Source organism: Stigmatopora nigra, chromosome 19 (genome assembly GCF_051989575.1).
Source record: "Stigmatopora nigra isolate UIUO_SnigA chromosome 19, RoL_Snig_1.1, whole genome shotgun sequence".
In the NCBI taxonomy this organism is placed as follows: domain Eukaryota; kingdom Metazoa; phylum Chordata; class Actinopteri; order Syngnathiformes; family Syngnathidae; genus Stigmatopora; species Stigmatopora nigra.
In genome coordinates, this window is record NC_135526.1 from 4085989 (window position 1) to 4113295 (window position 27307).

The window sequence follows — 27307 nt, forward strand, 5'->3', positions numbered from 1 at the left end:
GCATTTTAGTGATCCTAAGTCGGTTTTTGCTATAATATTAAAATGGGTACCTTGAGGTTACTCTAGCTTATTGAAAGTGTTTAACTGCTCCTTAAAAAATAAAATCATCTTTAATCTGAATAATACAAAAAGAACCAGGAAATGTTAATGGGATAGCAAGGAGTTCGTTTGCGATACTTTGTCGCCACCTAGCGTCATGTTCCTAAATTGCCAGTGATACTTAAAAATCCATACATGGCTCTGGTTTGTTCTAATTTCAATAGCTTTCCTATTAGAAGTCCGATCTGATGTAACCGTCTAAAATTAAACTAAAAATGCCCCCCTGCTCGAAATTTAGGATTTAATATTCACCAGAAATGATTTTGTAAACTAAATGAAACTTATCTATTTATCATCATGAAGAAAATAGACATTTGTATGAGACATGACTTTAATGTTCCAAAAAGCAAGTGAAATGCCAAAGGTTTATTATTTATAGTGGTACCAAAACTATCACTGAACATATTTTAAGTATCCACCCCAACAAAACTGAACCATTAATGCAGTCTGCCAACTAAAAAGAACCATTGCTTAACCATTTAAGAATAAAAAGTGACAGAGATCTACTGTGCCTAACTAGCTAGATAGATGTAAGCCTAACAGTGAACACAGAAAGGGAAGCTCAAGAGGAGATAAGCACAGGTAAATATAGCAGTTGAGTGTAATCCACTTTTTCATGAACCAGTGTACTCATGCTACTGCAGTGGAGGAAAGAGAATGGACATTCATACTTGTAGTTTGTTCCCCAGAATGATTTATTGGGTTTGGGACCATACAAACCTATTGAATAACAGGAGGCATTATACTTTTAGGAATGACAAATGGTTGAGAGAGGGGGTGCAGAACGCTTAAAATCAAGATGCACAACTTACAGCCATTTACCCACAGCTAAGTGGACAGGACACTATAGTTTTGTTCCCATAAATAAGGCAGAATGCAGAGTCCATAAGAAATGGAAAGTTATTACATTTAGCCGAATTGGACAGTGAGGTGACGATGTGACGCGTTATTTAGAGGACCTTTTTCAGCTCGTCGTACAAGACCAGCACAAAGGCGCCGCCCATGCCTCGCAGCACGTTGGACCAGGCGCCCTTGAAGAAGGCCTTGCCGCCCTCATCGCGGGCGATCTTACGCCAGCAGTCGATGGTGCCGGTGTACATGATGTCGGCTGTGCAATGAGACAGAGCAGAGTTAATAAGTAGTCCCAGTCGACGGGTTCCTAACCCGCAATAAGTCAAATCGACTCACCTCCTTTGCGTCCGGACTGCATCATCATACGTCTACGGACAGTGTCGAAGGGGTATGAGGTCAGGCCGGCGACGGCCGTCACGCTCTGGGCAATCATCCAGCTCACCAGAATGCTAGTGTTCTTGGAGTCGGGCAACATACCTGCCAATGACATTATACGCTCAAGTCACGTGGCCTTTGGTCAGGATGGAAAAAAAATAGGATCCGAGTGAGTGCGCCTACCTTTGGCGGTGTCGTACATGCCGAAGTAAGCGGCCCTGTAAATGATGATGCCTTGCACGGACACGTTGAAACCCTGATACAAGCCACGCAGACCATCAGACTTGAAGATCTTGACCAGGCAGTCACCGAGACCGTTGAATTCCCTCCCGGCGCCGGCCTTGCCGACATCGGCCGCCAGACGGGTACGGGCGAAATCCAGGGGGTACACGAAGCACAGGGAGGTGGCTCCGGCGGCGCCACCTGAGGCCAGGTTGCCGGCGAAGTACCTCCAGAACTGAGCGCGCTTGTCAACGCCATCCAGGAAGATCTTCTTGTACTTGTCCTTGAAGGCGAAGTTGAGGGCCTGGGTGGGGAAATACCTGATGACATTGGCAAGGTTACCTCTCCAGAAGGAAAGGAAGCCCTGCTCCTTGGGAATACGGGTCACACAGTCCATGATTCCCTTATACTGCTTATCTGCTGTGATCTGCTTGCTGGCATGTTGCACCTGAATGGAGGGAAAGTGAAAAGAAATGAGTTATGTAAGAGTAAAACCAATTAGACTATGAGCATGCGACACATTACAAGGTTATGACCTTGGGACCCATTAAATCTTAACCTTTCACATTTTGCAACTAATTATTCACCACTATCAGCTCACGAGCAAACTAAGGCGGCACGCAGTTAAGAGTCTTAATTGTTGACAAGCATTGATATCCATAACAAAATTCACAATCGTGAGCAAAAATGCACAAAACGTGACACGTATAAAGGAGACATTAGAAAGAGGGGGATAATTAAGTTAAACTTGTCAACCCAGTCGTGAGTATAACAGGACTAGCAGCCATTTCATGAGTCGACTTCCATATTAGCATTAAGCTGTCGGGTGATTTGCAATAAGGTGGAAATGCATAAATGTCAGTCTAACTCAAGTGTGACGAAAAAGGCTGGTAATTATCAAGTTATTAGGTGTTACGTCCATTAGTACACGATGTCCCGATGCCGCTGGAGTGTGTTTGTCCTTTGTTAGCAACGCCTGCTAAGGTTAACGTGGAGTAGAGGGGAAGGAAGCTAGCATTAGCAGCCGGCTCGTGTAGGTCATTGCAATCCCGTGATGACCTTAATGGTTTTAAACGACATTTTCCTGGTCCACACGCTTCAAACACATAAAAAAAGAATCGCATTGATTTACAAGGGACAAACACTTAGATGTCAGTAGTTTATAGATTAGAAACGTGATGTGCCGCATTAAGCAAGTTGCCACAAGCTAGCAAACTAGCGGAGGAAAGACAGCTTTTTCCGGAAGACGTTTTTCACCTGAAGGAGAAGCTTCACTCTCTCAATGGGTGCGACGGCTGTTTTGGAGATAGCGGCAGAAATGCCGCCGGCCAAGAAGTCCTTGGCGAAAGAGATAGCTGTCTCACTCATGGTTCGATGTTCTTGTTGTGCCTTTCAGATAATCAGTACTGCGGATTTCCCCGTTGCCCTGTACGGCTTTGGCCTGAACCGACGAAATGGCCGATTGGAAAGCCGCGTTGCGGATTTATCTGGGCGATAGCTCGCGATATGAAGCGAGAAGTGAGGTTGGCGTCACACACGAGATTGCATATTCAATTCTTTCTACGTCAAATCTGTCGCAGGCAAATGTAGATCAAGAGCTAAATTTGGCCACTCGTTCGTTCAGGATAATACGTTCGCTTAGCCGCCCTAATGCATGTGGCAGTCCTATCTAGAAACCAATTCAAACTTAATAGCAACGTCATTTTGACAACTGAGCTGTAATAAATTGATGTCGATCCAGTAGCAACAAGGGACTACAAATGATAAAAAATAAATGATACTTATGACTGAATTAAGTATTTACGTATTTAGCAATGAAGTGTGGTAAGAACCAGAGGCGTAGCAACAAATTTGAGGGCCTTTGTACAATTCAATCTCAGTGGGCCACCTATCCACCAGTCTATGTTTCAAACTGGTTAATGCTGACAACTACTAATGTTAGCTCACCCAAAATTGTCTTGATATAGGACGCACACAAACAGTTACTTTTAACAATAATCTCATTGTGGATTACGATGAAGTGAAATCAGGATGAGATGGTAAGTCAACATTGATTCTATCTATATATATTTTAATATAGCTCTGCAACTGCCAAAATAAAATAAGATATTCTCACAAACATGAGCAATAGAACCTGTGATCGTGACATGATTGATCTAATTTTGAAAGGAGGATTTAAATGTTTCATTTGAAGCTGCCTCATGCATTAAAGAATATCTTGGGGGAAATGATGTGTTGCATTCAATATATTATTGTGTTGCTATTTTTCACCGTGTCATTTATAGTGCTGGTTTTCTTTGGCTTTGTCTTCAACAATATATTCTCTCAGCCTTATTCAACCTGTCTGATTGTGAAAGTACTAGCTATACCAACGAATGAAAGGCACCTCTATTCCACATCCAATATGGTGCCGATGTCAGCTTATCAAGTAGGACGCAAGATGGCTTCTATTTGCAACTCTGTCTTTGGGGGTTGGACACTTTGTGTGACTACTAATCTGCATAGTATGACCATGGAAATGGCATCCCTTTTTATTCAATATGGTAGTTTGGTGCTGGTCTTGTTTGTGACATCCATTTTTAGACTTGTCAAACATCACTCTTAAACATAGCAGCCATTAAGGTTAGACTTACTGTATGCGTCATTACGTTGCAGCATGTGACTCTCACAGCATTAGGTTACTGAATGTCAGAAAGGTGTCACCTTCACAGTATTCTTATGTACCACTCTGCTAGTTGAAACACATCTACAGACATTTTGTCTTGAGGAATATGGTTTTAAAGCCACTGAAGTGCTCATATTAAAAATGCAACATTAATAAGGCCTGCAGATGAGTGGAATAATTAAAAATGTGTTTGATAATCAGGCCTAGTGCAGTTTCACTGGTATGTGTCCTTGTGGAAAGAAAGCCCACTAGCTCACCACCTTGACAGGTCAACTTATTTTTTGCTTGAAAAAAATAATTATAGAGACAAGATTGTATGTTGCTACCCTATCTGCGTGTTTCATCTTGGATGTTCAAATTCCTGCTTCATTTGTGCCAAAAGCGATGTTGATTACATACAACGTACCACTATTTGACACTCTATGTGTAAAGATGTCTTGTCTTTGGTGTTGACTCCTACAGATGTAATACAATATGGTTCCTCACCCACCACCGGGGGCTACTTTTGTTCTAAATTTAGTCATAAACACAAGACATTTGACTCTACACATATATGTAGTGTATGTACCGTACATTTTATTTGTCTTTGTTTGTTTTGTTTGTTTGGTTACATTATTTATGCGGCTGAAATGAATGTGTCCCTTTGAGATTGCCGTCATTGGCCTACGTCAATGACAAAAATATTGGCAATGCTTAAGACAAGGCAACAACAATAATTCTGGAATCCCCTGCAGAACACCTATTTGCCAGCTGTTGCTGGCTTGCAGTTTTGTGGAATATTCTGGTCGCATATGGAAATATACTAGATATACATCTTCATGTTTGTGTATATATATGCTATGTGTCTCAAGTAGTATGAACATTTAGGCCTACGTGTTACTAATGAGTAAAAAATTATAGAATATTTTTGGTGCCAATAGTCCAGGAGCGTGCCATAGACACTCCTTAAAAACAGTGGGGCCTGTATAACAGTGGTGCAATGTACAAATATAACCACCTGAGGGCAGTGCTGCAACGTAATAGAGTAAAACTTTTAAAAAGAATCTGTTGAATTTTTGAGCGATTTGAACGAAGTATACAAATTAGAGGGTTTAGTGGAAGTGAGGTTTCATAACTTTAATTTGTTTGTGTGTCTTATTTTTTCATGCCATTTCCTGCTAAGATAATATATTGCCACTTAACCAACCAGTTCAATGAGATATGCATATAGATCTCCCTTTTATCTACAGTCAGGCCACATTCTAGTTTAGAATTAAATTAACAGCAATTTTATACTAAAGAAATTACTGGAACATTCATGCTTTATCTTTTTTTTAAGTTAATAAATGCCCTTTTTTTCTTCTGCAAATAGATCATCCAACCAAATCTGTTAATGGCGTTTATTTGCTCCGCTCAACCCTTGATAAATTATCTCATCTGCTTCAATTCCATGTGGCTGCACAATCATTGTCTGAGGTGAGCAAAATGAAAAATAAGTCAATATTTACCGCGCAGTGCAATTCTCTTTGCGTGTCATTCCCTGATGACAAAAAAGCACCCCATCCCACAGGCTAGTTGCAGCAGTGCAGAAAGTCAAAATTTCACAGTCTCAATCCTGCTGCAAGCTGATATGAAAGCGCTCCGTCTGCAGGGTAAACAGTGAGCCAGGAACACGTTTCATTAACATTTAACCACAAAGACTTCTCTGAATGTATTTTATTTCAACATGTGAAACATCTGCATATGACTAAATGTGGCACAATTAGATTAGATTAGATAACTTTATTCATACCTTATTCGGAAAATGTCACTGTAGAACAAGAGGGTGAGAATACAGGCACAAGAAAAGACATTCTAGACATAAATAAATAAATTCATAAGTATACCTACATGCACATACATACACATTCATATACCTACATATATTTTTGCTTATTTAATTGTTTTTATTTATTTTTTGACACTTAAGGTATTTGAATATTTTACCAGGAAAATGACTGTTTTGGTTGTTAAGATTAAACTCCACTATTAGCAGCTATGATTCTACCTATTATATCCAGGGGCAACCCTCCCAGTCAAAATGGATTGGACATCTTGCACGATCAATGGCAATCAATGAGTTAAGAATGCCCAGGGAGAGTTTAAATAAACAAATATTTGTAATTCGTGCATGAAATGACACATGCACTGGGTAGGAAAAGCACATCAACCCACACCAACATAGTTCCTCAGCACAATTCACAAATGTTGCACCCATAAACTTTGCCTGGCTGCAATTATGAGCGCATTAGGGTCATAGCCTAAGAAAAAAAAACGGGTAGTTCAATATCACTCCCCATCTAAGCCCCCTTCCCGTCACTGCTGTCCATCATGCCATGTCCGCTCACAGCTGTTCCCCCCTAGGAAACATTCACAGCCCCTCAGGATTTTCCAGGAGCAGATCACGTGCCCCTTATAATAACAGTAGACGCGATCGGGGCCAATTCCCACTCTCCTCCGAGCGGAGCCACACACCGAGGGATCTCTCTTCTTTTTTTGACATCGCAATTCATCCAAGCGTGGATGGAAGAGACGGAGATGGAGCGGCAAAGATCGCGAGAACTTGCGCTTGTCCTCCTCCAGTAGCGCGCGCGTCCGTGGTGTTGTTGGCCAACTTTTTCAGCCAGCATTTCTCACCTGGCCCTCGGAGTCGGATCGGGGTTTACTGCGTGCGTGTGGGCGCCTCCTCATCGTCACCTTCCTCTCACGACAGGAGGATTGTATGTGGAAGCAGCAGACGGCTTACTAAACTACGGTTCTCCGTGTGCCACTTTGACACTTTCCCTTCACCAAAAGTCTCCGATGTCAACGCACATGATGATGTTAATCGGACTCCTGCTTCAAGTCTTCTCCCACGGTAGGCACTTTTATTATTATTATTATTATTCATCAGAGCTTTTGCACTCTTTGAAATAGACCATGGGTCAAGTCCCCTTTTATTGCACTTAGGTGCATGCCAGTGCAAATATGTCATTTCTGAACTGCTTCATCCTCATTAAGGGTCGCGGGGGGTGCTGGAGACTATCCCAGCTGACTGAAGGGGCCAGAGGCTGGGGACACTCTGAGACGGTGGTCAGCCGATTGCAGGGCACTAGGAGACAGACAACAATTCACACTCACATTCATATCTAGGGGCAATTTAGAGTGTCCAATCAGCCTACCATACATGTTGTTGGAATGTGGGAGGAAAACGGAGGACCCGGAGGAAACCCACGCAGGAGAACAGGCAAACTGGACCGACTTGGACTTGAACCCAGAACTCGGAGCCCGACGCGCTAACCACTCGGGCCACCGGGCCCCCTCATTGCAAATATATCGAGTAATTTAAAAATACAGAACAAACAACAACTAAATGTCTCTTTTTGAAGCTATTTATAGTGATGAAAATGTACTTTCTGCATCACATTACAAAACAACGTATCGCATGTCCGTTGTGTAATATTTTGGGTTTGACACATTCAGGATCATTTAAAGAGAATTTAGAAAACTGGCTGGCCAACAGTACTAAAATGATAGTCGTGTCCACTTTAAAGTAGAATTTTTCGGTCCTGACTGATTTTTTTTTAATGCATTATGTGAACGAGGTGGATAAAACATGCTTTTATTTTAGGGTTGTCTGTTCTGAAGCACCTGTAAAAAGCAAACAGAATTGATAAAAACATAATTAATTACATCTGACCATCTATTTATACGTATAAAACCTAATCTATGCAAATCCAGTGCAGCCCAGGTCGGAACAGAACCTTTGAACTGACTAAATTATCTCATTAAGGCCACTTGCTATCAATTTCAAAGGCAGTTTAAATGTGGATGACATCATGCATGGGATAAAGTCTTTCTTCTTTCTTTGGACATGTTCCAAAGGGGCATGGGTGGGGGTCTTACCCAGCATATATTGATTAGACTGTCCCACATTATGGAGACATTTCACTTATCTGGTATTCCCGTTTAAGAGGAGGATTTTTTTCCCCATTAGCACATGCGTAAATCAGCGACAAGGTACATAACGTGCATTAGATGGTGATTGCAAAGTGCTTTTCATATGATGTCAGGAGTTGCAGGATTCGCCATTTTATGGCAGCAAAATAAAAAGCCACTTTATGGCATGTCATCATTTGGGACACTTGGCTTGATTAAATTAGACAAATACTCTGGGATAAAAAAAAAAATTAAAAAATGATTCAGGATATCTTTTTTCTATCCAAACAGAATTTGGAAAGAAAATGTGTTTGTGTGCCACCATTGCGGAAAAAAAACCCAGTCATCAATTCAATGAAATTGTTGAAGCTGAAAAACAATTCTCCAGTGGGCCATTAATGTTAGCTGATCTGCAATATCAATACAAAAAAAATGGGGTTATTTATTTATTTTGCTTTATGAGTATTCTTCATTGCTCAAGGCAGATCATCAATTTGATGAGTTTATTCATGTGTGTGTGTGTGTGTGTGTGTGTGTCTCATCCTCAGGCTGTCCATTCATTCCTCTGACAAAACCACACGGATTCGAGAATGTCATTTTATTGACCATATGCATATCAATGTAAATGTGAGATATTACATTTCTCTTTACCGGGATGCTGAATATATCATTTATTCATAACCGCCTAGAACCAGAGTTCACGTGAAGTCACAATAACAAAAAAAATTCCAGAACTTTTTAAAGGTTAACTAAAAATTATAAATACTGATACTGTGAGAAAGTACACCCCCCCCCCCCCCCCCCAATTCCTTTCATCTCTGATCTATTTCAACGGGAACGCAAATTGTCAGCGATAGACTTTCATGGCTGTTTTAAAAAGAAATCATCACATTTGAAATTTCCTTCACAGGTATTAGAGAAAACAATGGAAGAGATGGAGCAGTGAAATCACATTTCATGCAATGTTATTTTTAGATTCGAATACATTTGGCCGTGTACATTCCTGTCACCTTAACGCTAGCAGTGTGGCACTTTAGAAGAAGCCTTTCCCCAAAAAAATGTCTGTCAGTGGTGACAAGCCACAGAGCTTGCGGGCGGAAGCTCGCCAAAGTCGTCATTAAAGTGTGTATTCAAGATCGAAGGAGGCGGCGGAGGAGGAGGATTGCACCTGTCTTTGCGTCCTCCCCTATAGAAACAGCATTTGAATTTCACAATAGAAGCAAGCCTGTATTTTTATGCAGCAAGAAAAACACAATGCACAGCAGATTGAAGAATTGGTCAACTGTTTCCTTCAAGGTTTTTTTTTTCTCCACATTTACAATGGAAAAGCATGAATGTGCTCCCATTGGCTAGAAAATCGATTGGGAAAAAGTCATTGCTAAATGACATTAAAGCTAACATTGACCTCTGTATTATTCACATGAGCTGACTGTGACTGTTTTGCTTTTTTATTTAGAGGATGTTGACTGCAGTGTGACATGAATTTGCAAAGGTCCATTTAAAGTTATATTTAAGCTGTATTGCAAATGACCAATTGCAGTTTTTATAGATATATAGGTATATTTGACTATATAACATTTGCTTCTTCACTTTTCCAACAAGACCACCTGTCGTGGATACTTTTTCTACATTGTCTGCTCGCAACTCTGTTATGTTTTGGCCGACTGCACGCAAAGATTGAACTGGCAACAAGCCCATTGGAAATCATGGAGATGAGAGAAAATATTAGAGAGATTTTTCATTTCTAGCATCTGATATTGTAAAAATATTTATAGATTAACACGCGTTTGGCAATTGTGTTTTTTCTTGATACGAGTACATTTTTGGACAGTCCTTGGTCAATGCATTTGAGAGCATTTATATAGTGTTTTGGATGGTGAAACTGTTCTGTGGATCGCAAAAAATGAGTAAGATCAGTTTTGTAAAAAAAGATGATTGTGTAGTTAAAAATTAAGTAGTAAACCTGATAATTGTTCTGAGAAGTTTGGAGTGTGAACAGATGATTTCCAAATTTCACGAGCAGAGTGAAATACTCATTCTTCCATTCACTATTACACTCGCTTATCCTTACAACGATGATGGGGGTGCCGGAGCCTATCTCAGCCAACAACTACGGGCATTAGCCAGGGAGGGTACCTCCAGAATTGTTTGCCAGCCAATCGCAGTGCTAAAACAGTGTTTGAAAGTGATTCAAGAGAGGACATTTGGTTGAGTGGTGGTGACTGATGGTTTAGTGGTTCACCTGCCTGATTTTGGTGTGGGAAAGTGTGGGATTGATTCCCACTGAATGGCGATGTGATTGTGAGTGCGAGTGATTGTCTGTCTTCTTGTGTGCCCTACGGTCGCCTGGTGACCAGCTGAGGGTATTGTCCGTCTTTTGTCTGAAGTCACCTGGGATAGGCTCCAGTACCCCCATGAAGCAGTTTTGAAGATGAATGAATGACATTTGATTGATGGGATACAGTTGCATAGTGCAAAGGGGTTATAGTATAACACTGTTGATGGAACTACCGTATTTACTCGCATTTTAGCCATCTTCGCGTATAAGCGGGAGCCTGCCTTAAAATCGTTGAATGGTAGAATTTCTCTCATGTAAGACATCCATTGATTCACTATTTTCACCTCTACTTCACCCTACTTGACCTTCAATCATCTTGTTTGGAGTTTTTCACTCTCTCATTGAACAAAAACAAAATACTAGAAGAATAAAAGGAAAACGATAGCTTGACCCATATCCTTATATTATCATTTTAAATGTCATTTTGACATATATTGAACAATTAACTGGTTTCCAACTCTATTTGATACAAATGTAAGTCTTTATTCTTGCAAAGACCTCTGCATTTTGATTGCAAGCTGCACAAGCAGAAGCATTTTGCCAAGAAACCATATGGCACATCATAGTTTGGCACTGCACAGTGCAGGAACATGAAATATTGACAATGCTGCAGGAGAAAAGCCCGAGCGCTTCAACGCGACCTCGAGGCTGGCGGTCTGTATACCAGAGGAGGAGTGATGATGTGACGTTGCTACGCTACATTCCAGGGTTCCAGTTCATTAAAACCATACACAGGTCCATGTAGTGCTCTTGTGTGGCAATTGTTGACGTGAAAGCGGTCTCTCGTGGCTTGCCAGGCGGCTCCACTCTGCCTATTCTATCTCTAGCAGGGCTGTCTCTGTTGGCTTTGTGCATGAAAACCGATTAGAGCGAGTGCAACTGTGCTTTACCTCTCACCGCTTTTTCTTTGCTTGATCAAATTAAGGCTCAATCTCAAATCATTTCTCCATTAGAGATGAGGACTTGGGGGTGGTGGGGTGGAACAAACAAATGTAAGTTTGTCTATTGGCAATAGAGTTCTCTCAATGCTTTTGTTGCAATAATTTGAAAGTCCTTTTGGAAAAGAGAGTGCTATTATTTTCGACATATGCAATACAATTGGCCACTTAGTAGTAGGATTTGTTGATATTTTCTTGGAAAAATTGTAAGACTAATTGTACTATTTATCAAAATCCATTTTGTCTATTTAGAATAAGCACATCAACATTAGGATGATTCGGAATGTTTTGAAATGCAGACTATGATTATATCCTTTGTTGTAAGAAACATTACTTCAATATTGATGGGACGTGTGTATGGTATATTAAAATTATGCTTATACTTATGAATTTCCACAAAAAGACTGCAGCAGGATTTTGTGTGTATCATTAACTCAATAGTTGCCACTGTTGCCAAATAGATGTCCATTTTTGAGTGGTTGAAAGGTCACTACCAGTCTCTTAAATATAAAATATGTATTTAATTTAAACATAATTATAATAGACTATACACAGAATGGATCATGTTACTGTCTTTTTGGAGTTTGATAAGATTTGATCCGTTTTTGTTTTTAAATGCATGCATTAGTACTGTAGAGTGACAACCCAGGACAACAATGGTAGACATGTTTTTTGTGTTTATCACTTCCCTTCCATCTAGCTAGACGCATTAATCATTAAAGTTATATAGGAGCATACACGCTGACAGAAATGATTCAAAATAGATCTGGGGAAGACAAGCTGAGAATCTACCACCCCCCTCCCCAAAACTCCCCCAACTTTTGTCATGTGGCGCACGTAAACAAGGATTTAAAAAGTTGCTATCTAGATCTCTGAAAAATATAACCTCCGGAATTTACTCTTTGGTTTTTGTTTTGCCTTCAAATGCCTTGGGAAGAATATAGTCCATAGTCTAATAGTCCATGGTGATGTTCATGATTAGTATTTGTAAAACAAACAAAAAAAGCCCTCAAGCTAAAGAAAATGTCAGAACTTAATGAAGAACTTAAAGTCATGATGACACTCATGGAAATGAGCGCTATGGTTCAAGGTGGGGGCAACGAGGGGCAGCAATAATGGCCCGCCGCATGGGGTTAGTGGTTAAAAGACAAAAATGGACATGGTTGCTGACGGATGGTGATCACAGGATTGCCCCCCCACCCCAAATGAGATTGCTTGTCCCTGGCAGATGGGTCGATTTCAGTATCTATAGCTTTGACCTAATTGTCTCCAAAATCAATTTGGCCACAATGTCCTTCTCTCAGGTGTTATGTTAGAGGGCAGTCAGGCAATCCACAGCATTAAGAACCTCATTACATCCTCTTCTGTACACCGGGCTCATGCTGGGCTCTTTGTTCTGTCAAGGCTGACGGCTCAAAACATCAAGCGAACTCAAACAAAGGCAGACTCTCAAACAGGGTGATGGCCAAAGTCTTTTTAAAAAAAATGAATTCATTTATTTTTGCAAAAAGGCAAAAATAATTGGAGGGCATGATATTTCTTGCCTAGTTTCCCGAGAAAGGATTGATTTTGAAACCTATACGACTCTTTGACTTTGACTGCCCAGCTCCATATGATTGGTGAATTAGACACATTGTCATGGCCATTTATTGATTGTTGGATTTCAATTTGTGGCATTGAAGTCACAGCAGTGACAAATAAATAAATGAATGCATTTAAAGTATAGAGCTAGTCTTCCAATTCATTTGGACTGGGAGTCACAATTCAAATGATTTGGACGTCTGGAGCGGTTCCATCTTAAATCTGTCGTCTGTTTTTTGCTCAAAATAAAATGACTTTATCACAGTTCCCATATATTTGAAGTGTTTTAACCTATAACTCCTCGAGGTGGCAATCTGTACGACAGCCCACTCTAACCATATCCAATTATCTGATAATAATCCCTACTATAGTTCGACATGGTCTGTTATAATTAACAATATATTGCCTACCTAATTTGCTATGATGTAGAAATGCACAGCATGGTAATGAGTTGTTTGTAAATCATCTTGAAACGCTATTTGAATTGGCGCAATGGCAAATGAGATCATGTATAAGCTTTTTACGATGAAAAAAAAAACCCAAAACAAAACAAAAAATTTAGATTCCACTGGTGTAACGATGCCCAGGGCTTTCACTGCAGTCTTCCTGCTTAAGCATATGTTTAATTTTAAAAGATGTTGGATGACAACAAGCTGATTGGTGGAGAAAGTAGGGGAAAAGAAAGGGCTGCATCAGCAAGGACTAACACCAGCCTTAATTATGGCCGATTAACCAACTGTGTCCTTCTTAAGGAAACAACTCTGTCCAGGGGCGAGTGCAGCACACAAGCCAGAATACACAATTAATTCATTCATTAATTCACTCACGGCTTTTAACACAAAGTGAAAAGCCTTCACACACTCCAAAAGTGATGGTGCCATGTTTTTAATCCTTAATTCGGGAGGGAATAAATGCATTTTAAATGTTGGCATGACTCGGGGGTCACTCATGTGCTGATTGGAGAGAGTTTGGACATCTACTAGAGCTTGCTGTTATTTGCCATCTGCTCAGCCCATTTTCTTTCTGAATGTCTTTTAGTTGACTGTGTTGAATGGCATCCAAGAGGCGCACTTTTGGCAGAAAAAATAATCATTACACATTGTAGCCATGCCTTTTTGCTATTTTCCAGTTTGGCTATTTTGCTTGCAGGTCAATTGATTGTCTTTACATTAAAGTACCACTTTCCCTGAGTTTTGACACACTAATTAAATGATATAATCTTGTCAAAGAGTACGCACGGATCAACGACTATAGAAACTGTGCAATAAAAAATAATTTATGTAATGGTTTGCCTCAAAATGAGTTGAAACCAATGGCGTGTTTGCAGGCAAGGATTTCAGTAATCGAAAGTCGTTTTATCAGAAGATGAAGCTGCGTCCCAAAAATTATTTTAATGTCATTTGCTGACATACCCTCATATGTTGTATGTGCCAGTAATCAAAGACTGTAGCAAATGATTGTATTTATACAAAGTCAGCTCACAAAATTATATATTTTTCACATGATACATAAAAGGTATGCATTTTTTTCTCTTGTATAAAAAAAGAAGGGCTTTCTTGATGAAAATTTCAAGCAGAAAAATGAGGGCTTCAGCCCAACTGATCTACTGAAAATGGTTATGACTATCAATGAAAAAAAACGACCATTTTAGTGGCAAAATACAGGCTTTTTCAAAGGCACCTTATACAGGTGTTCCTAATGTTTTGTCCAGCTGTCTAGTTTCATCTTCAGTGTTGTGGGTACCACGCGGGAATTTCTTTCCGTCACACTCCCCGTCTCCCGAGTCCCTCCAGACTTCTCCGCCACACTCTCTCCTCTCATCTCCAATTACTGGCCGCCAGCGTGGATGGCCGGCCATCCATCCATCCCACGCCTTTGAATGGCTAGGAGATAAATTGGCCGCAGCCAATCACTTCCCTGTGAACGTTGGCGTGTGGTCTCCCATGAACGGTGTGAACCTTCATCATCTTTTCCTGCACACACCGTATTAATCACCCCAGTGAGAAATCAATAGAGTTCGTTATGACGCACATATCACAATAATTCAACCCCCGATCTTCTTCTCACTTGCCCCGAAGTCTTAAGAGATCTTAAGTTAATCAATGAGTGAAACTCTGTACTCTGTGAAGCTTTTATGTTTGTCAGATAAACGCTGTGTGTTCATAGATTTAACACTGACGCTCCGCGTGTGTTGTAATGATTTCGGAAGCCAAGCGTTTGGATTAGCGTCGCTTTTCACGAGCCCGTTTCGGTCCGTGGCGTCGTGGCAGGAGCTATGGCGGCTTTCCTGCAGCGGCAATAAAGCTTCGCCTCTGTTTATGATATATTTCATGCGTGAGTGAAACGTGGACCTCGTGCGGCGTCCGAGATTGCCAAAAAACGCGGCAGCAGAACGGGAATGGCGGCACTGCTTGGCCCTGCCGCTCGCCAGCAGTTAATCAAAGCGTGTGACCAATCTCAACACAATGCTGCGTATTTGAGTGTGTCTGCGCGTAATCTATATGTTAATGTACGTGAGCCGACAAACACCCACAGGCCTGTGCGGTTTGTCCAAGCATGTATTCTTATCAACTTTTTTTCCAAACTTGCTTTTATAGTTCGTATTTTCCTTTTACCTGTTCAGGAGAACGGGCAATCTGTGGGTTATCTAAGATTGAACTGTTTTAATGGGCCACCTGGGAGTTTATTTTTACTCTAATTGTGGTTGTTCATATTGTTTTGTTTATTAGAAGAAAGTTACAGACAGGGAGAGGTTTTGGGTGGAAAATAATCTTAACTATTATATACATTGTAATGCCTTTTTTTTCAAGCCCCACAAAATATTTTGTTCTTTGGCTTGATGACCACCAATTTGACAAAAAAAAAAAACAGATTCCCATCTTTTCTCACTGAAGATAAAATGTATTTGTATTAGAAAATCCTTCATTTAGCAGATGCAACATTTCATTGACATAGGCAAGTTTGTTTTCTTAGAGAAACACAATTTGTCACTTTTTCATTGCAATTGACAATAATAGCTGTCTAATCATGGACCTACAAAGTGTGCCTCCAGAGCCACATTTGGTGCTTTTCATCCTCCCTTAATTGTCACTTGCTTTACATCCAGTGCATTTGAACTGGGATTTTGGCATTGGATCAAGAGATCTAATAATAGTTCAATACACAATAATGAGTAGTTTTAAGCATTAAATGGAGTCACAAATAGAATTATGCACTTTTAAAACTGTCTTATCATTTGAGCCCCCCCTTGATGATTTTTAAGAAATTAGTTAGGTGGCAAAATGTAATTAACAATCACATTGAATTTGATTGATTCCCACTCATGTGTTAAATCAAATATACCCACACATAACAGCAAAAAGAAAATGATCATTTATTCCTTTAAACCGGTTGTCACTTGTAAAGATGTCCCCGCAAATATTTCAGTATTCCTTTCTTGAAATATCAAGTATTTTTACGTTTTTTAGGATGCAGAAAGGCCTTTTTCAACTTAGAATTGTTACATGCTTCATTATAATGTGTTGTTTGAACACACCTGTCTGCAGATGACATGATTGAAGCAGAATCAACAAAAGAAGAACAAAAAAAAAGAATTTTCAACGGTTGTTAAATTCCAAACTAAAAAATTTGGCTAAGCGGTGCTTCAGATTTGGCTGTGAAACAACATCCTTTTCCATGCAAGCCAATGTTCTACCTAAGGAATGTGACTCTATTCAACAACCTACACACAAAAAGGTATCTAATATGCACTCTAGGGAGTGACATGAGGAAGGCTTTGCAACTGAAAGCAGAGGTTTAAAAAGAGAAACAATTTAGATGGGAATATATTTTGCTATGCGAGATGTGTGTTTCAACCCTGATAAGAATGAGCTCATACAATGCATTATTGTCAGAGGATTCTGTGGTTGGACAGTGCTTACATTTTAGCTGACTGTTTACTTGGAGGGTGTCCAAAAAAAGATGAATGCCCTCCTTCCCCCCACGACTGTCAATCAATCTAATCAACCCACCCGCTGCGGTGTTTTATGACCATATTGCGAACGAGGAACACTTGCGGGCATTCAATTGAATCTTCCTGCGGGTTATGATAATGAGTACGGTCGTTCTCCGGTGTGTTCACGGAGCACAATTAATTTGATGTGTTGTCTCAATTACAAGCTATTTAGCCTAACGGCAAACGGCGGGACAATTAAGCCTGCAGCTAAGCACCTTCCATTAAGACCAGGTGTCACTGTGTCTCCATCAGGTAGCACTCCGGCGTCAGCCTCCTTTGATTGTCTGCTGGCAGAGCAGGGCTGCGTCCAGGAGCAGTCTTGCATGGTCCTCTACCGACTGCTGGAGTACTGCGCTGCCGAGGAGGCGGTCTCGCCGCTCGGACCAAACGCTCGAGCCGAGTGCCTGGAGGCTCAGAACACCTTGCAGCGCCACCGCCCCCTCCAAGTCTGCAAATGTCAGCGCGGCTCTCGGAGGGAGGAACACTGCCTCAGGGTCTACTGGACTGTGAGGTTTGGAGGTGGGATTGAAGCACGGCCAGCTTTGTAGATGTTTGGCGCTTACCTACAAAACACTTACAGACCATACCAGTAGGCAGCGGCACCAATATAGTATACTGCAATAATATTACGCTTGCATCAAGCACTCTAAACACTAAACTCAACTTTAGATCATTGTTGACATTTCATTCATAGGTTTACAGCAAATGAACGGACAATAGAAAACTGTTGCCGACATCCAGTGGGAAGTATTTTTCAGGGGGTAAAAAAACACATACATGGACAAAAAATGGACAAAATCTATAGTAGAGTGTGGCTACAGTTTATTTAGTACCATTAAGATGACATATCCATTTTGTTCAGCGTAAATTTCAATGAAAAGGAAGAATCAGAAAATAATACATAGAATATTTTAATTTAATGTTCTTATACACTCTAAAATATAGAACAGCCAAAATCTATTCTTTTAAAATATATAGACTCTATATACTTTAAAAGACTAGATTTTTGGCTGTTTTATTACGGTTTGGCACACGGCAAACTTCAAAACATACATTTATGTTTTTTTTTTTGTGCCCTGGCAACCAATGCAGTGTGCACAGTAAACTAGAAGAGACGATAGCTCAAACGTTAATGAGGAGAAGTGATAGAGAAAACAGAAATAATCTGTTTCTAGTTGTTTTAAATTAAATGACCCCGAATGTACGTATTCTGATTTTATACAGCAATGACGCTTTCTATAAATGTAACCAAGCTTTTGCTTCTATTTTTTTAGCTTATGATGAATATGAAGTGTCTCCATATGAAGAACTAGAATTTAGCCTGGTGAGAAACATTGAGATGTCACACATGGCCTCCATCATGGCAGGTACAGCCTTTTGAAATAAACAAATCAATGAAAGGTTGTCTTCTCGCAAGAGACCTGACACATTTCCTTTCCCATCAGCTTCATCTGTCTCCATGGACGGTCACAATCAGTGTCTCAAGGCGGCACAGGACTGCGGCCTGTATGAGAAATGCGGCTCCCTACGCTCTGAGTACGTAGTGGCGTGCACCAAACGAGCGGCGGCTTCCGACAACGGTTGCAATCGGCAAAAATGCCACCGGGCCCTGCGGCGCTTCCTGGAGCGTGTCCCGGAAGAGTACAGCTTTGGCCTGCTCTTCTGCCCGTGCTCCGATACCCTTTGCGGGGAGCGGCGTAGGAAGACTATCGTGCCCTCGTGTTCCTACGAGGAGAACAACAAGGGGGAGGACCGAGTGGGCAAGCCCAATTGCCTCAGCCTGCAAAACTATTGCACTCGGGATGAGCTTTGTAGGTAAGAACAGAGGAAGACAACTTGAGCCATAATAATGACATTAGATTATCTTTAAGCCAAGGGTGTCGGACTCGGGTTGGTTCGCGAGTCGCTTTAACATCAAATTGATTTCACGTGGGCCGGACCATTTTAGACATAATATTTAGATTTTTTTTATTTTTTATAAATGGATTAAAAGAACTGGATTAAAAGCCCTGAATATTCAGATTTTTATAGATGTTAAACAATGTTTATTTTAGATTTCTTTTTAATATATATTTATAGATTTTACAAAATGATTTTTGAACTAAAAAAACTGAAATAATTGTTTAAAAAATTACAATTATTGATTTAAAAGGAGCAGAATCAGTACAATTCATTGGCTTGGTTTCACTGCTGTGGTAGCCAGCGTTTTGACTTTTTTTATTTATTTTTTTCCTCCAAGAAAATCAATTGGTAGATCCTACGTCTTATGTGGAAAATTGCAATTGTAGGGAATTGAGGACATATAAATTGACCAACTCGTATTTATTCTGATGTTTTGATCAAAACATTTTAATGAGGAGACTTTTGACCAAGTGACAAAGATGGCAATGAAAAGTTGTTAATAACGAAATAAGAACCGTACAAAAAGGCTTTTGCGGTTATTGTTGCCCCGACCAACGTCGTCAAACTGCACTGGTAGTAAATCCTGGGTGTAATATTTTCAGATAACAAGTTATTAGTTTTTCAATCACTCTTTTATGCTTGTAAGACATTTACTATTCAGTAAATTCAATGTTAATGGAGCCAGAAATGCTTCCGTGGCTCTCTCTCTTGCGTCGTGTTATGAAGATTTTGCCTCCGTTTTGAACTTATATCGTAAAAACTATTTTTTTACATTCTTCTTTGACCCACTCTCAATTCCGTATTCTGATTTGTTGCACGATAAAGAGAATAAGTCTCGACCCCTGTTTTCCGATAGTCTGCTTATCTCTGAAAATCTCATTGGTTTCAACTATGCAGTGGCAAACCCACTAATGATCATCAATAAGACTTCTTTCAAGTGAAAAATTTAAAAATAATTGCAGGCAACACTGTAAAACAATTGAAAATGAACTTCCAACCTTGCAGGCATAACTGATCAACTCATGATTAATCTTTTCCAGTTTGCTTTGGCAATAAAACTGTCATGAATGTACAGGCAGGGCACAACATATCATGGCTTGGGACTGTTTATTGATGACCAAATAACACAATTTCCACTTGAGAAAGTGCTTCTTTGCGATAGTACTGCTGGGATGCTTTGTCATTGTCTTTAGCTTGGCAAAGGAGAGGGAATTTTTACCCGCAGGTACCTTTAAAATTCTGAAATCCTGTGTTTTTTGTGTGTGTGTGTGTGTGTGTGTATGACAGATCCCGGTTTGCTGATTTCCAACACAACTGTCAGCCAGCTCCTCTGTCTGCTTCTGGCTGCATGCGTGAAAGCAGAGCAATGTGCCTCAAGGCCTATGCTGGACTCATAGGTGAGAAAAAGTGGAGAAGGTGTTGAGAAATTGAATCATTTTGGGGAAAATGGCAGAACACGGATTGAAGGATTATTTAGAAGTCATCAGCAGGTGTCATGCACTGATATTTGACTTTTAGAATCCTTCTTGGGAAAGAGACACCTGTTTTCAAAGAAATCTTTGGTTTTATGGGGCTTTTGGCAATGTTTGTCAGTCATTTTTTGGGGGTTTTAATATCAATGTATGTCCCTGATGGTCTAGTGGCTAGGATTTGGTGCTCTCACCAACACGGGAAATTTCCCTTTAATTTAATTTCATTTCAAGTATAGAAAAGCACAAATTTTGTTATACGCAGTGGTTTATGATGACAATAAATGCTTTTGATTTTTTTATTTGAATTGAATGAATTTCATACAAAAATTACAGTCTTACAAAGACCATACATAAGAACCTCCCATTTTTTAATATCCATTAAGCAAACTAATTCATTATCTTTCTTTTATATTAAAAAGTGCATTCTTAACATTTATTTATTTAACCCTTTTATTGTACCATGAATACGTTCACCAGTGTTTGCAACAGAGACACTGGGTATTATTAATTTCTTAGCCTACTTGTAGCTGATGTTCACCATGTTTTGCAGGCACCATCATGACTCCAAACTATGTGAGCAACAGCAGTACAGAGGTGTCCCAGTGGTGCACTTGCGATGGCAGCGGCAACGAATGGCAGGGTTGTCAGCGCATCCTGCACATGTTCAAAAACAACATCTGTCTGCGTGAGTATCATTTCCTAGACACAGAAATGCATCTCTTGGCTCCACTCTAACCATTTCAAGAGGAAAAAATACCTACATATCGTAATGCAAACTTTTAAACCGGGGGTAGGGAACCTATGGCTCGGGAGCCATATGTGGCTCTTTTGATGGGTACATGAGGCTCTCCACTAACCAGTGAGATAAAATATGGAAACACCTGAGTCCTAAGCACACCAATAGCAGAGTTACGTAGATTTTTCTATATGTCCAGAGCGTGATGTCTGAATTAGAATACATTTCCATTTTTAAGAGGGTTTTCTGGACTGATTACCAATCCATCACCAATATATTCTCATCCTAAAAAGACCAGTTTTGCACGTAGAATAGTCAGGAAAAAGTTCACTTCCTCCATCAAATCCCAGTTTTATAACCCTAACAAATGTACTCATCCAATGTATTCAAATATAGGACCGAGTGCCCAAGTCAGAGTGACTTGCTATAATGATGAATAATGAAGCTTGCAAAGACACCCCCTGCTGATTCTGCCTCAGGTGCCGCTATCAGCTCCATGGGAATTTCCGTGGCACCCCCCACTGAGACCAGCCCCGTCCCAGCTCCCGAGCCTTCCCCGAGGGTCGAAGAGGAGGAGAGTGTCCACGCCGTCAACTCTCTCCCGGAATTCACCACCGTAAGCGATCCCTCGGTGCACCATCATCGTTTAACACACACCACAACCTCAGTGCAATGAGTTGAAGGTGTTTGAGACGTCAGACTCAACCCTCAACTTTTAATATTCATGTATGCACACCCCTACACTCTATATTCTCTTTCTTTTCTCCTAATCCTCCCACAACAACCCGCTGCTGCAAAATCTGCCACCAGTGGGCTGCCTTCAACATTGATAAGCATAGTTTATTTAACAATAAGCTCTGTTGGAGTTCTTTTAATTTTTATTTGACATTGCGGGATAAGATTAGGTGAGCTACATAGCGATAGTGTATCAAATCCGTCAGTACGTCCGGCGTTATTGACAGTTCGTTACGGCCGGCCGGGGCGGTGCAACGGTAGCCATATGTTTTAGCCATATGAACCTTTGCATGCATCAATTCACTTAATTAATCATTAGCGGAGAAAAGTGCACATCTTCGGCTTTCGGGCATAAGTAGGCATCGTGACATAGGTCGACAGCTGGGTGAGTGACTTTCCGTGCTGACAGCTGTTTCCTGCTCACATCACAGAGCAGCAAATGTGTTTGCAGTGTACACACTGTAGAGCCCATCCGCTACAGCTGCAAATAGAACCTTTTAAGTCAAGTAGCCAATAGAACTTGTGAAAAAAAAAAAGATTTTTCTCGCATTTTGTACGTGTAAAAAAAGTTTTGAGGTTAAGTCTTGTGGAGAAAAATGACTTTTTGCTACTTCTTTTTGTCAGTCTAAACTTTCTTTATTGTTCCCATATGGTACAAACAATCATTTTAATAACATTTAAAAAAAATACATATTAAACTTAAATGCATACATCGATCAAAAGCAGAAGAGACCTATTTTGGTCAGTCTAACTTTGGTATAATAATAATAATAATTAATGATATTAATGTAGAATCCTAACCTGATTAAAGATGTGTTTAGCACAGAATGAATATGTACATGTGATGGATAATATCCTTTCAGACATCCTCATATAAAGCTGTTTCCAAACCGATTTGAGGGTTTTTTGAAGGGAAATCTGAAAATCTGTCAATATTAGAGTAAACACTTTAAGGGTGGAAAAGACCCTACTGCCATCAAAATATCTCTTTTGTTCAACATTCTTAAACAATTACAACATTTATGCATAAAAAAAAAAACATTATACACAGTTAAGAGGAGAAAAACAAAATTAAAAGATTGCTAAAACTTATTTTAGCCCTTGTTATGATTACATGAAATGTCCGAAAACATAAGTAAAGAACAATTCCGTTCTTAATTCATAAGAAACAACTCTAAACATTTTTTTGTTCTCCTCAATTGGCCATATTTTTTTGTTTTGGACAAAAAAAGTAGACGTTGGCATCACATTAGCATCACTTTGTGTCCAAATTGCATAAAGGGTTTTCTGTACTGCTTATAGAAAACAATATGTTCCCTAACATCTTACAATTGAAGTGAAGCATCAACCTGTTGTTGTTCCACCTCAGCACCAGCCAGAGATGGAAAAATTGTGTTTCCAAGTTGTTCATTCATCCATAGCATTTTTATGATTGCCGTCTCAGTATTGCCGGAGGCCAATTTCTTCCCATTTGATACGAATGTTCATTTGAACTCAAGGATGAGCTGATTGTTTTCTGCTGTCAAGGTCAATATGACCACACAATGAACCGTTTCCCTTTACCATGAGATTCTTTTTTTTACTTCAGGGAATTCCTTAATATTGGATGCCAACTGACTAATGGAAGGATATTTTTTTGTGATGAAAAGACAGTATGTCCATAGATAAATTCAAAATTCTGAATTCATCAAGAAATACCGTATTTTCCCAACTTTACGCTGTATTGGATTAAAAGTTGTACCAGCCAAAATATAAATAAAGTAGGATAAAACAAGACCAAATGTTAAAAATTGTAACCATCATTAGAAAATAGTGAATAGCAGGCTCAATAGTGCAAAACATTGACTGGTGTGCAGTTAACTAAAGCTTGGACAAAGCCATATAACTTTACTTTTTAATTTATCATTATGACTTTTAAACAACTTTCGAAATGGAAGGCAACTTGAGAATTCAAATTTAATTGAAAAAAAGAGAAAAAAATATGTAGTGAAGGAGTTCTAAAAAAAAATGTATCAGGTATCTACTATAATTATTATTGACTTTTATCTCCTCCAATTTGAACCCTTTCCATTTCCAGATTGAGACCAGTGAAGAAGTGGAGCAAGAAGAGGTTAAAAATGAAGAATTCAACATCATCCCACCGTATTCTGAGAAAGACTCCAACAGTGAGTCGAGGGCCACAGAGAGGCAGCACGGGGCGGCTAGCGCAGTGGCGCCAGTCTTCCCGTTATTCCTGCTGTCTATACTGGTATTGGACTGGGATTGTTGGAGCAACTAAAACGTGAATCGTCTGCTCATTTCTCTGTCATTTCCACACTCCGACACACAGGCCCACCTTTGAGAGAAGTTGCTAGAAAGAACTGCAAACCAGGCTTTCATTGAAAACGAAAACTCCTCTCCCTCCTAAGAGTTCAAAGATATCAATTGTGCGGCAGTATCTGTGTCTTAGCTCCGGTGCAGATAGCGGTGCATGGCTGAACTGAGAAGTGCTGTCTGGGCAAATAGTCCTTCCAGAGACTGCTTCACACTCTAAAGTACATCCCCTCTTTTAACAAGAAGCACATTGCCAAAGGCCACTCTCGCTGTACGTGCTCGCCGAGACAAAACCGCCGGAGAAGTCGTGTCGCGTGCTCTGCTGCGCCCGCGACAGAGTACTCCTTCTGACTTCTTTTACCGGGCCGCATTTGTTACTCCTTCTATATTCCCCCCTCCATGCTCTCGATGAGTGTGTTTCTTTTATCGGTTTATCGGAAAAGTGGCGCTTTGCGAAAAAAAACACATTTGCGTCAAAGTATTTTCTTGAGCTTCAAGTGAAGAGATGCAATAGAAAAGAAAATTCAATCTTGCTTTTGCACCGCCCGTTTGATTACCGTATTTTCTCGCATATTAGCTGCCTCCACGTATAAGCCCTACCCTTAAAATTGCCTTTAAATCGTTGAATTTTCACAATTTGTCTCGTATAAGACACCCCCTGATTCACAATTTTCCCCTCAATATTCATGGTTTTAATAGGGAGTTTAATGTGTTACTTTGAGGGGAAGATCTTTTAAAAAAACATCCCATGTGTGTCTGTAGCAGTCTGGTTTGTCATCCCTAAGTAAGATGGCGGCGGCACCTTGAGCAAGAAATGGCAGGAACAAGTAAGTGAGTTTTTTCACGTTTTATGCAAGATAAGGTTGATCTTTTTTCTTGAATTTCATTCATAGACGTCAAAAATAATTTGCATTTCTTACTGGTCATTTTGCAGTTTCGTGCATGTCTATTTTGTGCGCATATAAGCCGTACCTTCGATTCGGTCATCTTTTTTTTTGCGACAAATACGGCATATATGCGAGAAAATATGGTAAATGTAGCGGTGGCCAAAAAATGTGCAGGTATCATGTTGACTTTTACGAACCATTTGACAGCAATCTTTTCCGGCAGACTGCTTAACCTTGAAGGAAGATTTTGAGTTCATTTCCCCTAAAGCAAGGATGCAAATCTGTTCTTGCCATGAATATTTTCTCATTATTTCAGGGCAGATAAATTATCCAATCATCGGCTGCCATTAACAGCCGTAGATAAAAAAAAAAAATCTTTTTGAACAGAGATTCCGTGATTATTGAACAGCATTCAGTGATTATGTTTCAGTGCCATTGATGACGATAGACATCCGATCCATTGACTGGGAGGGGCTGGCGTCTGGTACGGGATGGCAGCTAATTCAAGAAAAACCATTAAGGCAGGTAGTAAAATTGAAAGGTTGTTACGTTTCCATAATTTGAGTGTCATAAGTGGTCATTTGTTACTATGTGCTCATCATGAAAAAAGTGTTCCCTTTTAGAGCAGATAAAGGCAGCCTATAACATTATCGTAACATGTGGGCACTTTTTCCGGCCCTGAAAAAGTAACATTTAGCCATTTAGTCCGACAATTATCCCTATGAGGTACATTAGGGTAGATGAAAAACTTGTATGTCCTGGCGTGCATGTGCCAAAGAGAAAACACATCAAGCACTCCCCATGAGTAACAGAAAATGAAATGGTGGTGACAAAAGCAAGGAGGGCCTTCGGTCAAGTCGGTACCACGCGGCGGCTTTTATGCCTAAGCGAATTTCGTCTTCGCAACCTTTGTTCCTCTCACAGGGAGCTCTTCTAGTCACTTGGAATTATTCTGAGCAGGATGAGTAATGAGAGAAGGGCAAAGGCAATGAGGTAAACCTCCACAGCAGAAATGAAGGGGGTGAGAGTGGTGGTGGTGGGGGGGCTTAAAGCAATTACGGCACAATTCAAAGAAGTCAACATTTGGTGGAAATGTGGAAGGACTGCTCATGGGAGGAAATTGGCAATTTATAGCTGTCATAGTCGCCCCCTTTTTTTTAATCCTGAGGTGATGTGTTTTGGTGGCACTTCCCTGTCATGTAGTGCAGATGTTGCGGAATGAAGATACGGAGATAGGCACGGACACTGGAGGCTGCAAAGGCTGCCGCCTGCTCCGCTCATTGAGCAGCACATCGAGCCATTCTCCCTGGCTGGAATAACTTTTGCTGATGTTAATGATTTTTTCCCATGGCTCATTTTCTTGGGAAATGACACCGTTGCAGGGTTGTAGGTAAAGATGAGCATATGGAGCTTTTAACTGTTATTTCGGAGCAAACCTGACAATGACTTTTCATCAAATAAGAGCTGTAATTGGCTTCGGAAAAGAAGGCATACAAGTTAAATGTTTTGATTACTATTCTAAAGGTAAGATTTCACTAAGCACTTAAGCAGGCTGGGCCTTTTCCAAAGATGTATCATAAAAATAGGTACATAAAAACAAGTTTGCGTGTTGTAAATGTCAAGGGAGGAGCACTGCTATACATTCTCATTTACTGTAAATATGATTATATGTAATCAGTCAACAAGGCAGCATGGCCCAATACTTATTTGACTGGTTTGCATTGGCATTGGTGGTTTTTGAGGATTAATAAAGGGGTATATTGGTGGGGGCTGTTCTGCAGTCTGACCCTTATTGACACTGTGAGGTGGCAGATTTCTTTAGAATATAAAATGACACATGAAGAATCAAACAAACAAAAAAAGTACCTGACGTTTTAGTGTTGTAGCAATAATGCTACTTATTTGCCGTTCTGTGGCGCTGGCCTTCTGTATCTTCACATTTCAAATTGTGCATTTATATTTGGTAAGTATGTTGGAAAAATTTTACCATTCCGTAGCTTGCATATTGATGTATTAATGATTTAATTACTCATTCAAATCATGCAAAATGATGTACAGAAATGTGTTTCACGTGTATAAAAAAAAGCGACATATCAATTACGCCAACCAATGTGACTGCTGTGTGGGAAAAAAAAACTAAAAGAAAACAAAGTGTAATTTTTGTGACATTACCAAACCGTGTGCCAGTTTGTTAAAAAAAAAAGACTAATAAAAGCCACATTGGCAGCTTTTGCCATTCGTATACTGTTGGATGGAAATTAA

The 27307-nt window shown here is 40.1% G+C and overlaps 2 protein-coding genes across 2 annotated transcripts; one reads left to right on the plus strand and one right to left on the minus strand.

The window, feature by feature from the left end:
- Nucleotides 1–770: 770 nt before the first annotated feature.
- LOC144212754 (ADP/ATP translocase 2) lies at nucleotides 771–3029 on the minus strand. The gene is made up of 4 exons (XM_077740870.1): nucleotides 2806–3029; nucleotides 1510–1996; nucleotides 1288–1428; nucleotides 771–1207 (listed from the first exon to the last, which is right to left on the minus strand). The coding sequence occupies exons 1-4, from the start codon at nucleotides 2914–2916 to the stop codon at nucleotides 1050–1052; spliced, it is 897 nt and encodes a 298-aa protein (XP_077596996.1). The 5' UTR covers nucleotides 2917–3029; the 3' UTR covers nucleotides 771–1049.
- A 122-nt stretch (nucleotides 3030–3151) lies between these two features.
- On the plus strand, nucleotides 3152–27307 carry gfra3 (GDNF family receptor alpha 3). The gene is made up of 10 exons (XM_077740869.1): nucleotides 3152–3587; nucleotides 5565–5668; nucleotides 6945–7088; nucleotides 17253–17519; nucleotides 18275–18367; nucleotides 18446–18815; nucleotides 20190–20299; nucleotides 20925–21059; nucleotides 21590–21726; nucleotides 23923–27307. The coding sequence occupies exons 3-10, from the start codon at nucleotides 7034–7036 to the stop codon at nucleotides 24121–24123; spliced, it is 1368 nt and encodes a 455-aa protein (XP_077596995.1). The 5' UTR covers nucleotides 3152–3587; nucleotides 5565–5668; nucleotides 6945–7033; the 3' UTR covers nucleotides 24124–27307.

What these genes read in the sequence shown, in the direction of transcription:
- gfra3 (XM_077740869.1), top strand. Translation starts at nt 7,034, where the DNA reads ATGTCAACGCACATGATGATGTTAATCGGACTCCTGCTTCAAGTCTTC. An exon ending in CTGGACTGTGAGGTTTGGAG is followed by an intron (nt 17,520 to 18,274) that starts GTGGGATTGAAG and finishes CTATTTTTTTAG; the next exon opens with CTTATGATGAATATGAAGTG. An exon ending in CTCTCCCGGAATTCACCACC is followed by an intron (nt 21,727 to 23,922) that starts GTAAGCGATCCC and finishes TTCCATTTCCAG; the next exon opens with ATTGAGACCAGTGAAGAAGT.
- LOC144212754 (XM_077740870.1), bottom strand. Translation starts at nt 2,916, where the DNA reads ATGAGTGAGACAGCTATCTCTTTCGCCAAGGACTTCTTGGCCGGCGGC. An exon ending in GAGTGAAGCTTCTCCTTCAG is followed by an intron (nt 1,997 to 2,805) that starts GTGAAAAACGTC and finishes CCCTCCATTCAG; the next exon opens with GTGCAACATGCCAGCAAGCA. An exon ending in CATGTACGACACCGCCAAAG is followed by an intron (nt 1,429 to 1,509) that starts GTAGGCGCACTC and finishes TGTCATTGGCAG; the next exon opens with GTATGTTGCCCGACTCCAAG.